Consider the following 21,409-nt stretch of genomic DNA (forward strand, 5'->3'; position numbering starts at 1 on the left):
GAAACTCTAATTAGATATTATTTCAGGGAAGTATCAGTATTATCAACTGGTGGGATTTTTTTAAGACAATCATTCGCTTAATGGTTGACAGAAAACTAGACGTTATAATAATTCCATAATAAAGTTCTAAAGGCATAGAAGAAAGCATAACTGAACAAAGGAAGCAGTAGAGTATCATTACCATGTTTCAACTGTCAATATTGGCATCACAAATGGTGGGCTGACCAGCAAAAAGACTATGACTCGCTGAAGGCTCAGATGATCATTAGCAATTTTTTTTTTTTTTTTTTTGAGACAGAGTCTTGCTCTGTCGCCCAGCCTGGAGTGCAGTGGTGCAATCTTGGCTCACTGCAACCTCTGCCACCCAGGTTCAAGTGATTCTCCTGCCTCAGCCTCCCGAGTAGCTGGGATTACAGGTGTGTGCCACCACGCCCGGCTAATTTTTGTATTTTTAGTAGAGACGGGGTTTCAGCATCTTGGCCAGGCTGATCTTGAACTCCTGACCTCGTGATTCACTTCAGCCTCCCAAAGTGCTGGGATTATAGGCGTGAGCCACTGCGCCTGGCCCAATCATTAGCAATTTTAGAAATAAAGTATATTTTAATTAATTATGATTCTTAAAATTACATTTTTTAAAGACATAATGCTATTGCATACTTAACAGACTATGGTATAGTGTAAACATGACTTTTTTTTTGGCAATGGGAAACCAAAACATTTGTGTGGCTCGTTTTACTGTGATATTTGCTTCATTGCAGTGGTCTGGAATGAAACCTGAAATATCTCCAAGGTATGCCTGTCATTTGTTGGCACGCTAGCCCTTCTTCAATAAGGGTTATTTCCCTCTCTTATCACATATAAACAAGCCTGTCTTGATATTCTTGTAAATAATAATAATAATAATAACCACTAGTCCCTTTACTTCTGTTGTTTGTTTTTTGTTTTGGTTTTGAGATGGAGTCTCGCTCTGTTGCCCAGGCTGGAGTGCAGTGGCGCAATCTCGGCTCACTGCAACCTCCACCTCCTAGGTTCAAGCGATTCTTCTGCCTCAGCCTCTTGAGTGGCTGGGACTACAGGTGCCCGCCACCACGTCCGGCTAATTTTTCTATTTTTAGTAGAGATGGAGTTTTACCATATTGGCCAAGCTGGTCTCGAACTCCTGACTTTGGGATCTGCCCGCCTCGGCCTCCCAAAGTGCTGGGATTACAGGCATGAGCCATTGCACCAGGACTGTTTTTGTTTGTTTGTTTGTTTGTTTTGTTTGTTTGAGACAGAGTCTTGCTCTGTCTCAGGCTGGAGTGCAGTGACGCAATCTCAGCTCACTGCAACCTCCACTTCCCAGGTTCAAGCAATTCTCGTGCCTCAGCCCCCACAAGTAGCTGAGACTACAAGCACATGCCACTATGTCTGCCTAATTTTTATATTTTTTGAAGAGACGGGGTTTCATCATGTTGGCCAGGCTGGTCTCCAATTCCTGACCTGAGGTAATCCACTTGCCTCGGCCTCCCCAAGTGCTGGGACTATAGGTGTGAGCCACTGCAGCCAGCCACTTCACCTCTGTTAAACCTAAACTTATCCATTATAAGAAGGTGCAAGTAGCTAACTACTTCCTGACACCTTCTAATGTAGTAGTGCCAGACTATTTTTGTACAGAAATACGTAATATTTAATATAAAGGACTTCCCTTTTTCTCTCATTATCTTATAGTTTGGGCAAAACACAAATTTTGTAAAATTATGTATGTGATATTGTATTATCTGTAAATTTACTTTAACAATAGTACAGAGTATGGTATAAACAAAAGGCACTGAGTCTGATATTACTGAAAATCACTGGATTGGAAAGAAGAAACTTGGGATATGAGAAGTATTAAAAATAAATAAAATAAAATAAAATAAGATGACAAGGTTTAGCACATTGCTATCAACAGTAGATGGAATAACAGAAGTGTCATCTGGCTGGGCACAGTGGCTCACACCTGTAATCTCAGCATTTAGGGAGGCCAAGGCAGGTGGATTACTTGAGCGCAAGAGTTCAAGACCAGCCTGGGCAACATAAGGAGACCCTGTCCCTACAGAAAAATTTAAAAATTAGCCAAACATCGTGGTGTGCACCTATAGTCCCAGCTACTCAGGAGGCTGAGTTGGGAGGATCACTTGAGCAAGGGAAGTCAAGGCTACAGTGAGCCATGACTGCATCACTGCACTCCAGCCTGGCCGGGTTTGGTGGCTCATGCCTGTAATTCCAGCACTTTGGGAGGCAAAGGTGGGCAGATCATGAGAGTTCGGGACTTCAAGACCAGCCTGGGAGACATGGTGAAACCCCATCTCTATAAAAAATACCAACGTTAGCCAGGCGTGGTGGTGCATGCCTATAATCACAGCTACTCCAGGTGGATCACTTAAGCCTGGGAGGCTGAGGCTGCAGTGAGCTGAGATCATGCCACTGCACTCCGGCCTGGGCGACAGAGTGAGCCTGTCTCAAATTTAAAAAAGAAGGGAAGTGTCATCTGTCAGAATATTCCTGCCCCTTAGGATAAAGCCAGAGGAAAAGAAGTGAAAAACAGGAAGAAGAGTTTCTCAAATATCCACAGGCAACAGGCCTGTGGAGCAGACTGTACTAAAAAGATTCAACAGAGAAATCTGGGGAATGTTATTCTGACAACAGCAGAGGCTAAGAATCAGGTTATTAGGAAGGACCACCAAGGTAAATGAAGTATCAAAGCAAAGATCAGGTGTGGACTGTGAAAACGGGCAGGGGCAGTCCAGGAGAAAAATGAAGACAAAGGGATGTTTCCTGCAAAGTCCAAGAGGGCACAATGGAAAAGGCTGGCACAGAGAGAGGCAGGGCTCACGCTGGAAGGAGCACGTGGAAATGGAGAGTGAAACATAGTCAGCAGAAGGGAAAGTAAGTATGAACCCAAGATAGAAATGTTTAGGAACAGTAATAAAGAATGTAAAAAGTCAAGCATGGTTGGAGAAGAAAAGCTGGTTTAATTAGAACTGCCAGTTTATTATTATTATTATTATTATTATTATTATTATTATTATTAATTTTATTTATTTATTTTTATTATTTTGTGAGAAAGATCCTGGCTCTGTCGCCCAGGCTGGAGTGAGGTGGCACAATCTCAGCTCACTGCAACCTCCACCTCCCAGGTTCAAGCGATTCTCCCACCTCAGCCTCCCGAGTAGCTGGGATTACGGGCATGCACCACCATGCCCAGTTAATTTTTTTTTTTTTTAGTAGAGACGGGATTTCACCATGTTGGTCAGGCTGGTCTTGAACTCCTGACCTCAGGTGATCTGCCTGCCTTGGCCTCCCAAAGTGCTGGAATTACAGGTGTGAGCCACGACACCCGGCCTAGTACTGTCAGATTTGAGCTAACCAATAACAGTAAAGAGACTGAGTTTTGTATGGGGAACCTTGCTAGGGCAGAACAGGCTGAGAAAAGGTCTGGCAGACAGGACTGGAGGTGCTTCGTCACCAGGAACTGAGTTACTGGTAGCCGGCAGTCACTCAGCTCCTGCAGATACAGCCACAAACAGTGGTAAGAGACGCAAATCAGGTACCTGATAGAGCCCTTATCCAGAATTTACAAAGAACTTTTACAATCCAACAATAGACACATAATCAAATGTAAAAATGGGCCAAGATTTGAAGAGATATTTGTCTAAGGAAGATATACAAACATCCAATCCATAAATGAAAAGATGCTCAACATCACTGGTCGTTAGGAAGATGCAAACCTCTAAGAGATACCACCTGACACACCCTAGGATGGCAATAATCAAAAAAAGAACAATAACAAATGCTGGCAAGGCTGAGGAGAAATCGGAACCCTCATACACACGCAAAAATGTGTGCATATAATGTTGGCCAGGCACGGTGGCTCATGCCTGTAATCCCAGCACTTTGGGAGGCTCAGGTGGGTAGATCACCTGAGGTCGGAGTTCGAGACCAGCCTGACCAACAGGGGGAAACCCTGTCTCTACTAAAAATACAAAAATTAGCCAGGCGTGGTGGCACGTGCCTGTAATCCCAGCTACTCAGGAGGCTGAGGCAGGAGAATCGCTTGAACCTGGGAGGCGGAGGTTGCAGTCAGCCGAGATTACACCACTGCACTCCAGCCTAGGTGACAGAGCGAGACTCCATCCATGAAAAAAAAAAAAAAAAAAACAGAAATGCGAAGAATTAAGAAGAGTGGAAGTAATCTTGGCTATAAAGAAAAACAGAATGGAGAACTTATACTACATAATTTCAGACTGACTACAAAAGCTCACATAATCAAGACAATGTGGTATTGGCACAGGATAGACAAATATATCAGTGGCACAGAATTTGGAGAGACCAGAAATAGTCCTGTCCATATGATGGACTGACTGTCTACAATGGCCTAGAAAGCAATTCAATGGAGAAAGGAAAATATGAAGTTATCAGAATCAACATGGAGTTACTGATGTTAAGAAAGCCCTGACAAACAGAGCTGGGGAAGGGTATGAAGAGAGGGCTATCATGTTTGTATGCCTGATAACAAAAAAGATTCTGCAAAAGCCACAACCTTGAACAAAGGCCATCACAACCTTACACAGAAATATTTCTGTAAGGACATCAGCCCAGCAACTGCCTGTCCAACCTTCGACAGCATCACCCTTGTTATTGATCTTTGTAGCCAAGAATAATGACTTCAAAACAATTCTGTAACACTCCTCATTTTTTCCTTTACAGCTGGGTGTAGGCCGGGCGTGGTGGCTCATGCCAGCACTTTGGGCAGCAGAGGTGGGCGGATCAACTGAGGTCAGGAGTTCGAGACCAGCCTGGCCAACATGGCGAAACCACGTCTCTACTAAAAATACAAAAAAATTAGCCAGTTGTGGTGGCGTGCGCCTGTAATCCCAGCTACTAGGGAGGCTGAGGCAGGAGAATCCCTTAAACCTGGGAGGCGGAGGTTGCAGTGAGCCGAGATTGTGCCACTGCACTCCAGCCTGGGTGACAGAGGAAGCCCTCTAACAAAAAAAAAAAAAAGCTGGGTATAGTAGGTACAACAGTTCCAGCTATTTGAGGGGACAAGGCAGGAGGATCACTTGAACTCAGGAGTTCAAGTGCAGCCTGGACAACGTAACAAGACCTGTCTCTTAAAAAACAAACAAACAAACAAAACCCATTGTCTTCCTGAAAATGGACTTAATTTATTATGTTCCCATTGCTATGTTCTATTCCCAAATAAACATTTTTTTCTCTTAGAAAAAGGCCTCTCAGCCAGGTGCGGTGGCTCACGCTTGTAATCCCAGCACTTTGGGAGGCCGAGGCGGGCGGATCACAAGGTCAGGAGATTGAGACCACTGTGAAACCCAGTCTCTACTAAAAATACAAAAAATTAGCCGGGCGTGGTGGCGGGCGCCTGTAGTCCCAGCTACTCGGAGAGGCTGAGGCAGGAGAGTGGCGTGAACCCGGGAGGCGGAGCTTGCAGTGAGCTGAGATCGTGCCACTGCACTCCAGCCTGGGTGACAGAGCAAGACTCCGTCTCACAAAAAAAAAAAAAAGAAAAAGGCCTCTCTCTGTTTGTTATCTGGTTCACATAATTGGTTTCAGAAACGGGACCTGAAAGGGAGCACTAAGAATTGGTGATTCTTGGCACCACTGCAGTACTCACTTGAGCCCTTGAGCTCTCGAGCTCTCCACCACCATGATCCGCCTTTTCTGCCCTGGTATGTCTTCTCTCAGTCTGAGCCTCCTTCCTTTTAGTAGAGGCTTTTTTACTTTATTTAGAATGTGGTTTGGAAAAGGCCACCTTAATAATGAATCACACAACCCTCTTGGCATGATAGACTTTTTACCTTTTCTGGAAAGTATTTTCTAGTATAAAGAAAAGTGTCTTTCTGGATTAAGTACTCTTGGTTTCTACAAAATTGACATTCTCTCTGGGAGGCATGACTTCTCTGGTTTGTGTACCTCATTTAGTATCTCATTTGATCTGCACGCCTAGGTTAAAATGCTTTTGAACACTCTTATCTTGGGTTCTTTTCATTTGGTTTGACTCTTTTCCCACGCTTGTTTTGGAAAACTTTCTGAGACCAAAATAAATGTTCTGGATAGTGGGCACAGAATGGCTAATTAGAAGCCACTAGGCGGCCAGGTGGCCGGTGGTTCCTGAGATTTTTTTTAAATCTGAGATTCCTGTGTGATCAATGTGGGAAGAAAAAGTTATGTCTCTATAGAAAAACTATAATATACCTATTCTTATTACAGATTGTAGCCCCGTGCATTGTTTTAAAGTTCTTGTTATCTACGTGTAGACTGGACTAGATTCTGAATTCTTCTAATTTCCTCCAATACTTGGTCACAATTCTCCAGCTGGCTTAAAAAGCTTTATTAGCTGAAACTAGATAATTTTTTTGAGATGGAGTCTCACTCCGTCGACCAGGCTGGAGTGCAGTGGTGCGATCATGATTCACTGCAACCTCCACCTCCCGGGTTCAAATGATTCTCATGCCTCAGCCTCCCGAGTAGCTGAGACTACAGGCACACACCACCACACTCATCTAACTTTTGTATTTTTAGTAGAGATGGGGTTTCACAGTGTTGGCCAGGCTAGTCTTGAACTCCTGACCTCAAGTGATCTGCCAGCCTTGGCCTCCGAAAGTGCTGGGATTTCAGGTGTGACCAAGGTGGTGCCTGGCTGAAACTAGATAAATTTTAAGAAACAAGCCTCATGTCTGATTTATGAACCACAAAAAAGGTTCACCCAACTGCCCAATGTCATGACCGAAGATATTCAAACTATAAACCAGAAGAAAAAGTTGCTATTTTCACACCGTAAACAGCTTTCTCCAAGAGGTTGGAATAAGACTTCATATCATAATGAGACTTTTACTCCTCTTAATGCTACTTTTCTCACTTGGCAGACTAACAGTGTAATCGAAATTTTACAATCAATAGACTCTGCTGGTAAGTTAACAAAACCTAACTTAAGAAATACTTTTGTATCGATTCATTAAATAAGAAAATGTCTGTGCTATTTCTAATATTACAAGCTGTACTTGGATAAATTCCTCTGGGAAAGCTGAAACCCATATACACAAAACAGCTCATAAGGTTACAGCAGGTCTCACCTAATTCCCTATGGTGATTTAACTTATTCAATTGGTTTTCTTTAAGCCTAGATTCATGAGTCAAAGCCATTATGCAAACTGACATTGTCATATTAAGTTTACCTTTTATTTTCCCTTTTTAAACTTTGAATCTGGGCCAGGCGCACTGGCTCACACCTATAATCCCACCTGTGGGAGGCCAAGGCGGGCGGATCACTTGAGGTCAGGAGTTCGAGACCAGCCTGGCCAACCTGGCAAAACCCCGTCTCTACTGAAAATATAAAAATTAGTTGGGAGTGGTGGCAGTTGCCTGTAATCCCAGCTACTCCGGAGGCTGAGGCAAGAGAATCACTTGAACCCGGAAGGCAAAGGTTGCCATGAGCCAAGATCATGCCACTGTACTCCAGCCTGGGCGACAGAGTGAGATTCAGTCTCAAAAAAAAAAAACAAAAAAACAAAAACATAACTACAGGGCTGGGCGCGGTGGCTCACATCTGTAATCCCAGAACTTTGGGAGGCCAAGGCAGGTGGATCACTTGAGATCAAGAGTTCGAGACCAGCCCACCCAACATGGTGAAACCCTGTCTCTACTAAAAATACAAAAATTACCCAGGCATGGTGGTGCATACCTGTAATCCCAGCTACTCAGGAGGCTGAGGCAGGAGAATTGCTTGAACCCAGGAGGCGGAGGTTGCAGGGAGCCGAGATCACACGGCTGCACTCCAGCCTGGGTGACAGAACAAGACTTTGTCTCAAAAAAATAAATAAATAAAAATAACTACAGGATGAATGATCAGTCATGCTTTCTGAGAAAGATCTTGATCAAAAGGAAGAAATGTAAAAGTTGTCAAAATCAGAATGGAGTCACTAATGTTAAGAAAAACAGAAGCAGGGAAGACCATGGGGAGAGTTATCTTGTATGCCTGGTAATGAAAAAGACTCTACAAAAACCACAACCTTGCACAAAGGCTACCACAACCTTACACAAAAAAATGCTTCTCTGCCAACGTCATCTGCCCAGCAACTGCCAGCCTACCCTCGGACTGCCATCACCCTTGTTATTGATCTTTGCAGCCAAGGATAATTATTTCAAAACAATTACATAATCTTCAACTTTTCCTTTAAAAATATTTGTCTTTGGCCAGGCACGGTGGCTCACGCCTGTAATCCCAGCAATTTGGGAGACAAAGGTAGGTGGATCATGAGGTCAGGAGATTGAGACCATCCTGGCTAACAAGGTGAAACCCCGTCTCTACTAAAAATACAAAAAAAAAAAAAATTAGCCGGGCGTGGTGGCAGGCGCCTGTAGTCCCAGCTACTCAGGAGGCTGAGGCAGGAGAATGGTGTGAACCTGGGAGGCGGAGCCTGCAGTAAGCTGAGATCACACCACTGTACTCCAGCCTGGGTGACAGAGCGAGACCCCGTCTCAGAGAAAAAAAAAAATCTTTGTCTTCATTGACTTATAGTAACTCACAAAAAATTAAAAAGTAAACTTTGTCTTCCTGTACCTCCCCAAAAACACAGTTTACTGTGGCTTGCATATTCCCATTGCAATGCTCTGTTCCAAAATAACTATCATTTTCTTCTAGAGAGCCCCTCTCTGTATGTTATTTAGGTTGACAAAAGTCTTCAACAAATGGTGCCAAAACAATTGGATATCCACACTGGCAGAGGTGGGATAAATCTTAACCTTTACCTCACACCATTCATAAAAATTAATTCAAGACGAATCACAGGCCCAAACATAAAAGTTAAAACTACATATGGGGCCAGGTGCGGTGGCTCATGCCTATAATCCCAGCACTTTCAGAGGCCAAGGCAGGCAGATCACTTGAGTCCAAGAGTTCAAAACCAGCATGGGCAACATGATGAAACCCTGTCTTTACAAAAAATACAAAAAAAAAACTATTGCCAGGCATGGTGGCACACTGCTTGGGAGGCTGACGAGGGAGGATCGCTTCAGCCCAGGAGGTGGGAGGCTGCAGTGAGCCGAAATTGCACCACTACACTATAGTCTGGATGACAGGGCAAGACCCTACCTCAAAAAAATAAACAATTTTAAAAAATGGCTTCTTCCACACAGGTTGCTTAGGAGAAATCTGCCCAAGCAACTCTGTCCGCCCCCTCGGCCACTGACCCCCTGAAGAGCTCCTGCCACCGCTCTAGGAATACAGACATTGAAGTTTGGGGACAATATGTTTATCTAACTTCTGTATCAAAACTAAAGACCTGCTATGGCAGTGAAAAAAGAAACTGAATTTGTCATTTTCACCTAAAGAAAAACAACAGACAAAAGTCAAACCTGTAGGCCAGGCGCGGTGGCTCACGCCTGCAACCTCAGCACTTTGGGAGGCCAAGGCGGGCGGATCACGAGGTCAGGATATCGAGACCATCCTGGCTAACACGGTGAAACCCCGTCTCTACTAAAAATACAAAAAATTAGCTGGGTGTGGTGGCGGGTGCCTGTAGTCCCAGCTACTTGGGAGGCTGAGGCAGAAGAATGGCATGAACCCGGGAGGCGGAGCTTGCAGTGAGCCAAGATTGTGCCACTGCCCTCCAGCCTGGGCGACAGAGCAAGACTCTGTCTCAAAAAAAAAAAAAAAAAAAAAAATCAAACCTGTGGTGCAGGACAGGATCCTGTGCCTTGTATGATTTCTCTGATTCACAAACTCTAAGAATGGTTTACTGTGGAACAGTTGGAGGACTATTTGAATGTTGCAAACTATCTCTTGTGGGTTTTTACACCATTAACACTTTTAATACTTCCTTACTTTACTACCTTTCTTCTCTACCTTACTATTATTTTCCTACACATTTATAAGAGAAAGAACATATTAAAAGAAGCCTACTCTTATAATTTATGGGATGGTGCAAGGAACACGGAGGCAAGTCTGTGGGAGGGGCATGCAGCAGTTTGGCATGGTAAGCGAGGATGCTTTCATCTCTGTGTTGCTGTTCATGTATGCTGCATTGGAACTGTGTTACCATGCCATTTTATTGACTGAGAAGATACTGAAAAATATAACAGAAGTGATACTTACTATTCCCTGTTATCTGTTTGCATGCATCGTGCATATGTATGTGTCTTCCTTAAAATGAGTTTTCCCACAGAGATTAGTTTCCATTAAACAGAGAACCACGCAGCACTGCAGACTATAAGCTAACATGTGAAAATGTATATTTAACACATCTAAAAGAGTTAAAGACTAATTAAACTATAGAAAACTGCTTAAAAAAATTAAAACTACATAAGAAGCTTCTAGAAGAAAATCTAGAATATCTTTGTGACCCTGTGGTTGGCAGAAATGTCTTAAAATACAAAAAACACTAACCATAAAAGAAAAATATGATATAGTGAACTGTATCCAAATTAAAATTTTCAAAAGATACCTTTATGGAAATAGAAAAGCCACAGTCTAGAGAAATATTCACAATGCACATTCAACAAAAGATTCACATCCACAACATATAAAGAACTTCTAGAAATCAATAATATAGCATCAAACAACTGAGTTTGAACAAAGATGTGAACAGACATTTCACAAGTATAAACAGCCAATATGCACAACACAAGATGTTCTTGGCTGGGCATGGTGGCTCACGCCTATAATCCCAGCACTTTGGGAGGCTGAGGCGCGTGGATCACTTGAGGTCAGGAGTTTGAGACCAGCCTGGCCAACACAGTGAAACTCCGCCTCTACTAAAAATACACAAATTCAAAACTTAGCTGGGCGTGTTGGCACACGCTTATAATCCCACTTACTCAGGAGACTGAGACATGATAATCACTTGAACCTGGGAGGTGCAGTGATCCAAGATTGCACCACTGCACTCTAGCCTGGGTGACAGAGCATGACAGAGTGAGACTCTGTCTCAAAAAAACAAAAAAAAGTTCCCAATCATCAACCATCGCCAGCAAAATGTAAATTAAAACCACAATGAGGGCCAGGCACCGTGGCTCAAACCTGTAATCCCAGCACTTTGGGAGGCCAAGGTGGGCAGATCATGAGGTCAAGAGATCAAGACCATCCTGGCTAACATGGTGAAACCCCGTCTCTACTAAAAATAGAAAAATTAGCTGGGCGTGGTAGTGTGCGCCTATAGTCCCAGCCACCCAGGAGGCTGAGGCAGGAGAATCACTTGAACCCAGGAGGCGGAGGTTGCAGTAAGCCTAGATCATGCCACTGTACTCCAGGCTGGCAACAGAGCGAGACTCCGTCTCAAAAACAAACAAACAAACAAACAAAAAAAGAAAAAAACACAATGAGGTACCATTTCACAACCAGGAAAATGCCTAAAATTAAAAGACAATACCACATGATGGTGAGAATGTGTAACAAATGGAACTTTCATAAATTGCTGAGCAAGTATAAAGTAGTACAACTACACTGACAACAGTTTAGGAGTTTCTTCTAAAGTTAAATATATACCTACTCTACGACTTAACAATTGCACTTCTAGGCATTTACCCAAGGAAAACTGAAATTTACATTCACAAAGTCTTGTGAAGAATGCTCATAGTACTTTTTTTCATAATAGCCAAAAATTAGAAACAGACCAAATGTCTATTTACAGATCTTTAAAAACCGGTATATTCATACAATGGCATACTACTGAGCAATAAAAGTGAATGAACTACTGATGCATGTTACATGATACGACACGGATGCATCTCAAAAATATGTTGAGTTTAAGAAGCCAGTTGCAAAAGACTGCACATTACATGATTCCACTCATATGAAATTCTTTTTTTTTTTTTTTTTTTTTTGAGATGGAGTCTCACTCTTAACACCCAGGCTGGCGTGCAGTGGCACGATCTGGGCTCACTGCAACCTCCGCCTCCTGGGTTCAAGCGATTCTCCTGCCTCAGCCTCCCGAATAGCTGGGATTACAGACGCCCACCACCACACCTGACTTATTTTAGTATTTTTAGTAGAAACGGGGTTTCATCATTTTGGCCAGGCTGGTCTCGAACTCCTGACCTCAAATGATCTGCCCACCTGGCCTCCCAAAGTGCTAAGATTACATGTGTGAGCCCCTGCATCTGGCCACTCATATGAAATTCGAAAAAGGCAAAACTAAGTAACAGTAATAGCAATTAGAACAATAATTCGCTAGGGAAAGGGAGTTATTGACTAGAAACAGGCACAATAAATTCATTGGAGTGGGGATAATAACTTATATCTTAATTGGAGTTGGTGAATATAGGTTCTACATCTATCAAAATTTGCTGAACTCATTTTAAAGAATCATTTAAAAATCTGTGCATATTAAATGTAAATTATACCTCTAGTAAATTTATTGACAGTGTATAATAATAGCTATTTAAAAGTTGCATATAATAGACATACTGAATAAAAACAAAAAAAATACCTTTGTCCACCTGCAAAGCTTCACCCCCGAGTGGCTCCCAATCAATTGATAACCTGAGTGGAAAAGCAGGGAACACAAAGTTAGATAATCCAAAGGGTCATATCAAAAAGTGACATTAAAATTTAGCAAAAAATTTTTTTTTTGCTAAATTATTGCAGTCAACCAACCCATGGCAGAAAACATTAAAGATTTAATTCAGCAAGATGAGAAAACAATTTAAAATCTATATGTATCTAATAATATAGACTCAAAATACATAAAGAAATGATCTTTTTTTTTTTTTTTTAAAGACAGTCCCGCTCTGTTACCCAGGCTGGAGTGCAGTGTCGTGATCTCAGCTCACTGCAACCTCTGCCTCCCGGGTTTAATCGATTCTCATGCCTCAGACTCCCGTGTAATTGGGACTACAGTTGTGCTTCACCCTGCCAGGCTAATTTTTTTGTATTTTCAGTAGAAATGGGGTTTCACTGAAACCCCATGTTGGCCAGGCTGGTCTCGAACTCCTGTCCTCAAGTGATCCATCTACCTCCGCCTCCCAAAGTGCTGGGATTACAAGCGTGAGCCACCACACCCAATCAAGAAACAATAAATTAATCCAAAAATTATATGAGGAGATTTTAACCTCTCTGTCTTTAACAGATCTCATAGGTAAAAACTCGGTAAAGCTCTAAAAGATGTAAGCAACACAACACATAAAACCTTGAACAAAAAAAAAAAAAAAAAAAAAAAAAAAAAAAAAAAAAAACAACACATAAACTTGACCAAAAACACACAGAGCCCTGCACTCACCAACTACAGAATTTACATTCTTTTCATGGACCAGTGAAACATTTATAAAAATGAATGGTATGCTGGGCCATGAAACAAAAGTAATGATATATTTCAACTGAATGAATGGGGAGCTATCATCAGTAATCTTTGAAAGAAGATGAAGAACCAGATGTCAATAGGAGAATAAAACAAAGTAATGTTGACCCAAAGAGAGAAAAAATCAAATTCTAGGAACTACATCTTAAACGTGAATTCTCAGTAGCACTATAACCTATCACTTCAAATTTTTGAGCTACATAGGACACGAAAAGCATGGAAAAAGCCAGGCCAAAGTAATCTCATTTCCTTTTTAAACAAACTAGTAGTACAAACAAGTAGTACATTCTGATTTCAGAAAGCATTCAATACCATTTCTCATGAGGCTTCAGGTAATAAGCCACAATTATCATGAGTCGCTTGCACAAAAAGACTCTTGCAGGCAAATAAGGCAAATGGAGAAATACAGTCTGGATGACAGCATAAGTGGATCAGTGGCTGGTTAAATATCCATATTCACACTGTGATGATTATTGGAGCAATGTCAATTTGGATTACAAGTCTCCAGTGGTAACATTTACAGGGCTTTGTCTTTTATCCTCTTCTGTATTTATGTAAACATCTTGCATATAAATAAAGGACTGCTTATGTACTCGAAGGTGGAACTGAGTCCAATTGAATAACTCATCTCTGATACCAAATATGCATTTAAAAGATACCCAGAGGAAATTCTAGTTCTTCTCTTGGAATTCCATATTATACTGTTCATACTATCATAGAAATCACCCTCTATTACATTGACTCTTTATATTTTTCTCTCCCAAGATACATAGGTTTCTATAAATTTTGCATTTAGGTAAAGAAAAAAACTGTACATTACAGAATGGAGAGATCTGTAGTTGACCACAGCACAAATATAAGCCAACAGTGTACAGTTGCTGAAAATCATAGTGTGGAATTCTGCTTCTAGCCAAGATGGAGTAACAGAGAGGATTTATAATCCTACTTGAAATGCCAAAAAATGGACAAAATATATGAAACAACAGATTTCAGAACATGAGACATCAGGCAACAAAAGATGGTGATCCCATAGAGATAGGAAACAATTAAGGTGAGCCCTCCCATTACCTCGGCTTACTGTCTAGAAACCTTCCAGGCCATGTAGCAAAGAGAGACTACCCAAGCAAAGCCCAGTGGACTCGAGTTTGGAAAATGCAACAGAGCCTAGGGAGACAAAGGTGGCTACAGTTTGCAGGATTGAAAGCTAGAGAGATGAAACCTACAAAGAGACTAGAAGAGTCTACAGGGGATTTCTCTCAAGTATTTGCCCAAGTACTGTTTAGCACATTCACAAGAGAAACACTACCCAAGGATGGGAAAGAACCATTTTTGGAGGACTAGACATTTAGAGAAGAAACAATTACTGAACTTGAAGACACAGTGATAGAAACTATCCCAAATGGGACGGGCATGGTGGCTCACACCTGTAAATCCCAGCACTTTGGGAGGCCAAGGCGGGTGGATCACCTGAGGTCAGGAGTTCGAGAACAGCCTGACCAACATGGTGAAACCCTGTCTCTACTAAAAATACAAAAATTAGCCACGCGTGGTGGCGCATGCGTGTAATCCCAGCTACTCAGGAAGCTGAGGCAGGAGAATCACTTGAACTCAGGAGGAGGAGGATGTGGTGAGCCAAGATCACACCACTGCACCCCAGACTGGGCAACAAGAGCGAAACTCCGTCTCAAAAAAAAAAAAAAAAAAAAAAGAAACAAAGAAACTACCCCAAATGAAAAGAGGGAGAGAGGAAGGGAAGGACTGGGGGTAATGCCTGATGCTTACAACAGGCTGAGAATTGTACCTGTTTCTGCCAGTCAGACTAGAAATCTAAAGATGCACAAGGCATTAGGTAGACTACATAGAAGTGTTTTGCCTCAACAGTGAGGAATAATTAGCCCTATACTGAGCTGGCTCTCTTCTCACCTAAAAAGCCATAAAAGTAAGATATAAAGCTCATATTATTTCCAAGTAACTTAACCTTGTCCCAGGAAAAAAAAAAAAAAAAGCTTAAAACTGTTTATAAGAGTGTTTATATAAAAATATCCAGGCCAGGCACCATGGCTCAAGCCTGTAATCCCAACACTTTGGGAGACCAAGGTGGGCAGATCAGGTCAGGAGATCAAGACCATCCTGGCTAACACAGTAAAACCCCGTCTCTACTAAAAATACAAAAAATTAGCCAGGCGTGGTAGTGGGCGCCCAGTTACTCAGGAGGCAGAGGCAGGTGAATCACTTGAGGCAGGAGAATCGCTTGAACCCGGGAGGCAGAGACTGCAGTGAGCCAAGATCAAGCCACTGTACTCCGGCCTGGGCAACAGAGCGAGACTCCATCTCAAAATAAATAAATAAATAATAAAAATAAAAATATCCGGTACCTAATAAGGTAAAATTAGGTCTGACATCCAATCAAAGATACGAAACATGCAAACAGATAGGAAAACATGACGAATGAGGAAAAAAATCCATCAACCAAAGCTGATCCAGAAATGACAAAGACATTAGCAGATTAGGACATTAAAACAGTTATAACTGTATTCTGTAGGCTCAAAAAGGTAATAGATGTGGAAAATATAAAAAGACCCAAACTGAACTTCTAGAAATGAAAACTACAATGTCTAAGTTGAAAAATATATTACATAGGATTAATGGAAGATGAGACATCACAGAAGATTACTGAACCTGAAAACATAGCAATAGAAACTATCCAAAATGAAAAGTGAGACAGAAGAAAGAACTTTTTTTAAATGAATAGAACATGAGTGAGTTGTGGGTCAAATTCAAGCAGACTATTACACATATAACTGTAGTCTTCTAGGAAGCAAGTGGGTGTGGGGGGGGAGAATATTTGAAGAAATATTGGCCAAAATTTGTCCGAATTTTATGAAGACCATAAATCCACAAAACCAAGACACTCAACAAAACCCAAATAAAAGAAACATGAAGAAAACTAAACTGAGGCACATTATAATTAAATTGCTCAAAATCAGAGATTTTTGATTTCTCTTAATCAAAAAGATTGAGAGAAAATCTTCCAAGTAGCAGGCGGTTGGGAGAAGGAGGATCCTATTTAAAGGAACAAACAAAAGGGTGACTGATTGCTGAACTCTAATCAGAAGCAATGTGAGCAAGAGGACAGCGGAGTACCATCTGTAAAGTACTGAAAGAAAAAACAGCTGTCAACCTACAATTCTATATCCAGCAAAAAATTACTGAACTTGAAGACACAGTGATAGAAAATGAAGGCAAAGTAAAACCATTTTCAGATATACGAAAGCTGAAAGAATTCATCACCAACAAACCTGCACTATGAGAGATGTTCAAAAAGTCCTTGGAGTCACCACAGGTAAGTTTAAATTAGAAAAAAAAAAAAAAAAAGTAGTCATACAGGCAGATGGAAAAGGATATCAGACGGAACACAGATCTACATGAACAGAACATGGTAACTACATGAGTACTGAAAATGGTAACTACCTAAGTAAATATGTGAGATTCTAAGATTCTAAGTATATAAATCTTTAGTACATAATTAAATAGATGTTTTGATTGAGTTAGATATAAAAATAGATATTTTTGTTGAGGAAAAAAATAATAATAAAGTGTAGGCTTTAGAGCATACATAAAACACTCAGTGTGGTGGCTTACACCTGTAGTCTCAGCTATTCAGGGGGCTGAGGCAGGAGGATTCCTTGAGCCCAGGAGTTCAAGGCCAAGTGAGCCATGATCATACCACTGCACTCCAGCCTAGGCAAAAGAGTAAGACCCCACTCAACCAAAAAACAAAAGTAAAAGTAAAATGTGTGATAAAAATTACATACGGATTAAGAAAGAAATAATGGAAGTATAGTATTGTAAGGTTCTTCTACACATTAAGTGAGATAACATCACTCAAAGATATACTATGAAATGATGAAGTAGTATGGTGTAGGCCAGGTGCAGTGGCTCACACCTGTAATCCCAGCACTTTGGGAGGCTGAGGCGGCAGATCACTTGAGGCTAGGAGTTCAAGACCAGCATGGCCAACATGGCGAAAAAATTAGCTGAGCATGGTAGCATATGTCTCTAGTCCCAGCTGCTCAGGAGGCTGACGCAGGAGAATCACTTGAACCCAGGAGGCAGAGGTTGTAGTGAGCCAAGATTATGCCACTGCACTCCAGACTGGGTGAGAGAGACTCTGTCTCAAAAAAAAAAAAAAAAAAAAAAAAAAAAAAAAAAAAAAAAAAAAAAAAAAAAAGAGGTATCGTGTAAAACCTTCAGCAACTATTAGTGAAAATGTTATTGCTAGTAAGCAAACAAAATATAAAAGAGTCATTTTTAAAAAATGAATTAATTTGAAAGAACACAGAAAAACAGGAAAAGGGAAATAAAAAAGCGGATGAAATAGAAAATAGCAAGATAAATTTAAATCTATAATGAAATCACATTAATATAATCCACCCTAATTAAAATATAGACATAGACGTTAAAATACAAATATATATATATTTCTCTAGTGTACCAGACCGACGGTTCCTTGAAGCAGATATAGTTTCCTGTGTTTCTCTGCATTGCCAGAACTGTCACATAAAAGGTCTCTCATAAATATAGAGGGGAAGTGGGGAGGGGGAAGGAGGAAAGGAGGTCGGTCTACTGATTCCCATTTTACTACTCTTTCTTCCACAGGAAACTAATATTATTACTCATTCATGCAACTATAACCTCCTTAATAAGGTAAGACCACACAAATCCAGATATGACACCTCTACATAAACACTTCTAATTAACCCATTATCGTATCATATAAGCTTTTCTATGCATTTTTAATAGCTTTCCCAATGACAGCACTTTTGATCTGTAAACTTGACCCACACTGACAGTAATATCCCAATAAACCAAGAAAAAAGGTAACTCATTGGTGCAGGCAGCCAACAGAAGCGATCCGCAGAAATAAGAAGGTAAATCTTTACACTGTTATATCTGCCACTATGAACAGCTGCTGAGCTAATTAGAGAGAGACTTCATTCTAGGTATGAAATGAGAATGCCTAAGACTATAGTCATATAACAACAATTCTTAAAGATTTTCACCTTGTTTAGTAAGGGCTTCTCGGAGAGCAGGAGTTATCATTGCTCTTCTTTCACCATCTTCATTCCTCCCCATGTTCCTGAACAAACCAGACTTCTCTTCCTGCTGTTCCGTTTCTCTCTGCATTAAAATAAAAAAGAATGAAATCCAGAATTGGCAATGTGCAATGTAAATAACAGCACAGTCATGAACAACTAGCATCAATAAAAAGGTCCATTATGAGGCCGGGCACGGTGGCTCACGCCTGTAATCCCAGCATTTTAGGAGACCAGGGCAGGTGGATCACCTGAGGTCAGGAGATCAAGACCAGCCCGGCCAACATGGCGAAACCTCATCTCTACTAAAAATACAAAAATTAGCCGGGGATGGTGGCTCACACCTGTAACCCCAGCTACTCAGGAGGCTGAGGCAGGAGAATCACTTGAACCCGCAAGGCGAAAGTTGCAGTGAGCCAAGATCACACCACCGTACTCTAGCCTGGGCAACAGAGAAAGACTCCATCTCAAAAAATAAATAATTATAAATAATTTTTAAAAAATTTTTTAAAAAGGGCTGTTATGAACCATGGCCCACAAAACCCATCCTCTCCAAAGTGAACACAATCCCAATGAGACAACAATCTAAAGACATGCCAGGATGCTCTTTTGTTAAGTAACTATATACTCAAACATACACATCCAAAAACCATAAATCTACAATTCACTTATCTAAGTGTCAAACATTTTCAGCAATCTGAGTACAGATAGCTGCCTAACTTTAGCAAGTTGTTTATTTTCTCTGAATTTCAATTTCCTCACCTGAAAAGGGGGAAAAATAATAATAGCAATAGAGAAGAAATATGTTGAAGGTTAAATGAAATAAAATCACGGCACAACCCCTGATGTACAATAGGCGTTCAATAAATTATAGCTGCTGCTGGTATTACATCTCTAAACCCCAAAAACAAATGAAAAAAGTACTCTAAGCCACCCTGAGAGCCATCAGCTCAGAGACCAAGTTACCCCACTACCACCAACAGCCATCCCAATGGTTCCTTCTCCTTTATTTTTTGAAACAGTCTCGCTTTGTCGCCCAGGCCAGAGTGCAGTGGCACGATCTTGGCTCACTGCAAACACCACCTCCCAGGTTCAAGCAATTCTCATGCCTCAGCCTCCCAAGTAGCTGGGACTACAGGCGTGCACCACCATGCCCGGCTAATTTTTTTGTATTTTTACTAAAGACAGGGTTTTGCCATGTTGGCCAGGCTGGTCTGAAACTCCTGGCCAATGTCTACTTCTAGAAGATCCTATGCAGGATATTTTTCTTCAGTGACAGAAAAAGAAACACTTAAGAAATCCGAAGGATAATATAAAAATAATTGTGTTTCCTATTGACTTTGGCCACCAGGAAATTTCACCAGCACACCTTTGATTACTATTACAAAACCTTGCAGCATGCTGGTCTTCTATTCATTGTAATTGGCTTGATATGACAAGATGACCCTCATTCCCTCTTTCCACTGATTTCTTCTTCTCTTTTTAAAAGTTTATTTGTGTATATTTTTAAGGATATCTCCCTATCTTTTTGGGAATGGTGGAGTGCTGAGTAATAATTTCAGAGACAACACACAAGATCTGTGTTACACTTTAGGGGAGATACTCATCAAATCTTACTGACAGCTGCAGAAATTCACAGTAACTCATCTTGGCAGTGGCCCTACCACCAAGCCCCAGACCACCCTTGGTCCCTGTCTATTTTAAATGTCCAGCCATCCAGCCCCCCGGTGAATAAGTGAATGGACTCACCGTAACACCATTTCTACTTTAACATGAGAATATCTCACAGATAAGGTCTGAGATTTGCTTCAAACTAAAACAGAAAGGGGTACACAAAGGGCACCTAGGGGAGGATGGCTCATAAGTTGCTGGTTGATGAGGCCAGGCAATAGGTAATAAGAATTCACTATATCACTGTGTACTTTTGAGAACATTCAATGTCCCCCATATATAAAACAGATTACAAATTTTAACACGAGGCTGGGCACGTTGGCTCACGCCTGTAATCCGAGCACTATGGGAGGCCGAGGCAGGTGGATCACCTGAGGTCAGGAATTCGAGACCAGCCTGGCCAACATGGTGAAACCCTGTCTGTACTAAAAATACAAAAATTAGCCAGGCATGGTGGCGGACACCTATAATCCCAGCTACTCGGGAGGCTGAGGCAGGAGAAATCACTTGAACCTGGGAGGTGGAGGTTACAGTGAGCCAAGATTGCGCCACTGCACTCCAGCCTGGGCGACAGAGACTCTGCCTCAAAAAAAAAAAAAAAAAAAAAATTAACACTCACAGAAAGTAAGTGAAATTTGGAGTCAATATCTCTACATTCTCTGTTACTTCAGGGACATGCTCTGAAATAGGAGATCAGTGAAAAAAGTACTTTAGAGAGTCAAATGTACCAAATGAGAAAAAAAAAAAAGCCGCATTAAGTCCTATCTGTCCTAAAAGTCAGCATTCCAAATTACTAAATATAATCAAAATGCGAGGCAAATGAACATTTTTGCTTCCAGTAATAGGGTTCTTAATTACACATTACTGCATGGAGCTGAAAAAATTCATAAACAAACATCAATCATTTGTTCTCATAATAAATGTAATTAGCTTAATGCTAGGCCTTTTATACAAATAAAAAGGCTCCAGTTATTATTTTGTTAAGATAGTTTAAAATAGAAGGAATCCTTTGCCTTTTGTTTTCTGAGATGAGGTATCGCTATGTTGCCCAGGCTGGTCTCAAACTCCTGGGCTAAAGCGATCCTCCCGCCTCAGCTACCCCAGTAGTTTGCTTTGTTTTTTTTTTAATCTAAAAGCAAAGGTGTGAGCTTGAAGAAGTCTTGTGGTGAAGCAAAATGAACAAATCTCAACCTTGAAAGCATTTAAATTCTCTGAAGCAATTCTATAGCAAGTCTCTATAATTCCTCTACAAATCATGTAAAAAATTGATAAGACATGGCAGTATTTGCCCTCAAAAGCCTCTGTCACCAC

The 21,409-nt window shown here is 41.1% G+C and overlaps 1 protein-coding gene and 1 pseudogene across 1 annotated transcript in view; one reads left to right on the forward strand and one right to left on the reverse strand.

Annotated features, from left to right (window-relative positions):
• LOC100607540 (S-adenosyl-L-methionine-dependent tRNA 4-demethylwyosine synthase TYW1) overlaps positions 1–21,409 on the reverse strand; it is a 275,604-nt gene that overhangs the window by 195,499 nt on the left and 58,696 nt on the right. Inside the window, exons 8-9 of the mRNA XM_030795676.1 lie at positions 18,395–18,512; positions 12,465–12,517 (exon numbers count right to left, since the gene is read on the reverse strand). Of these exons, the coding sequence (XP_030651536.1) occupies positions 12,465–12,517; positions 18,395–18,512 (171 nt within the window). The remainder of the gene's footprint in view (positions 1–12,464; positions 12,518–18,394; positions 18,513–21,409) is intronic.
• Positions 9,704–10,096, forward strand: LOC105737722 (annotated as a pseudogene).

This window comes from Nomascus leucogenys, chromosome 17 (genome assembly GCF_006542625.1).
Source record: "Nomascus leucogenys isolate Asia chromosome 17, Asia_NLE_v1, whole genome shotgun sequence".
In the NCBI taxonomy this organism is placed as follows: domain Eukaryota; kingdom Metazoa; phylum Chordata; class Mammalia; order Primates; family Hylobatidae; genus Nomascus; species Nomascus leucogenys.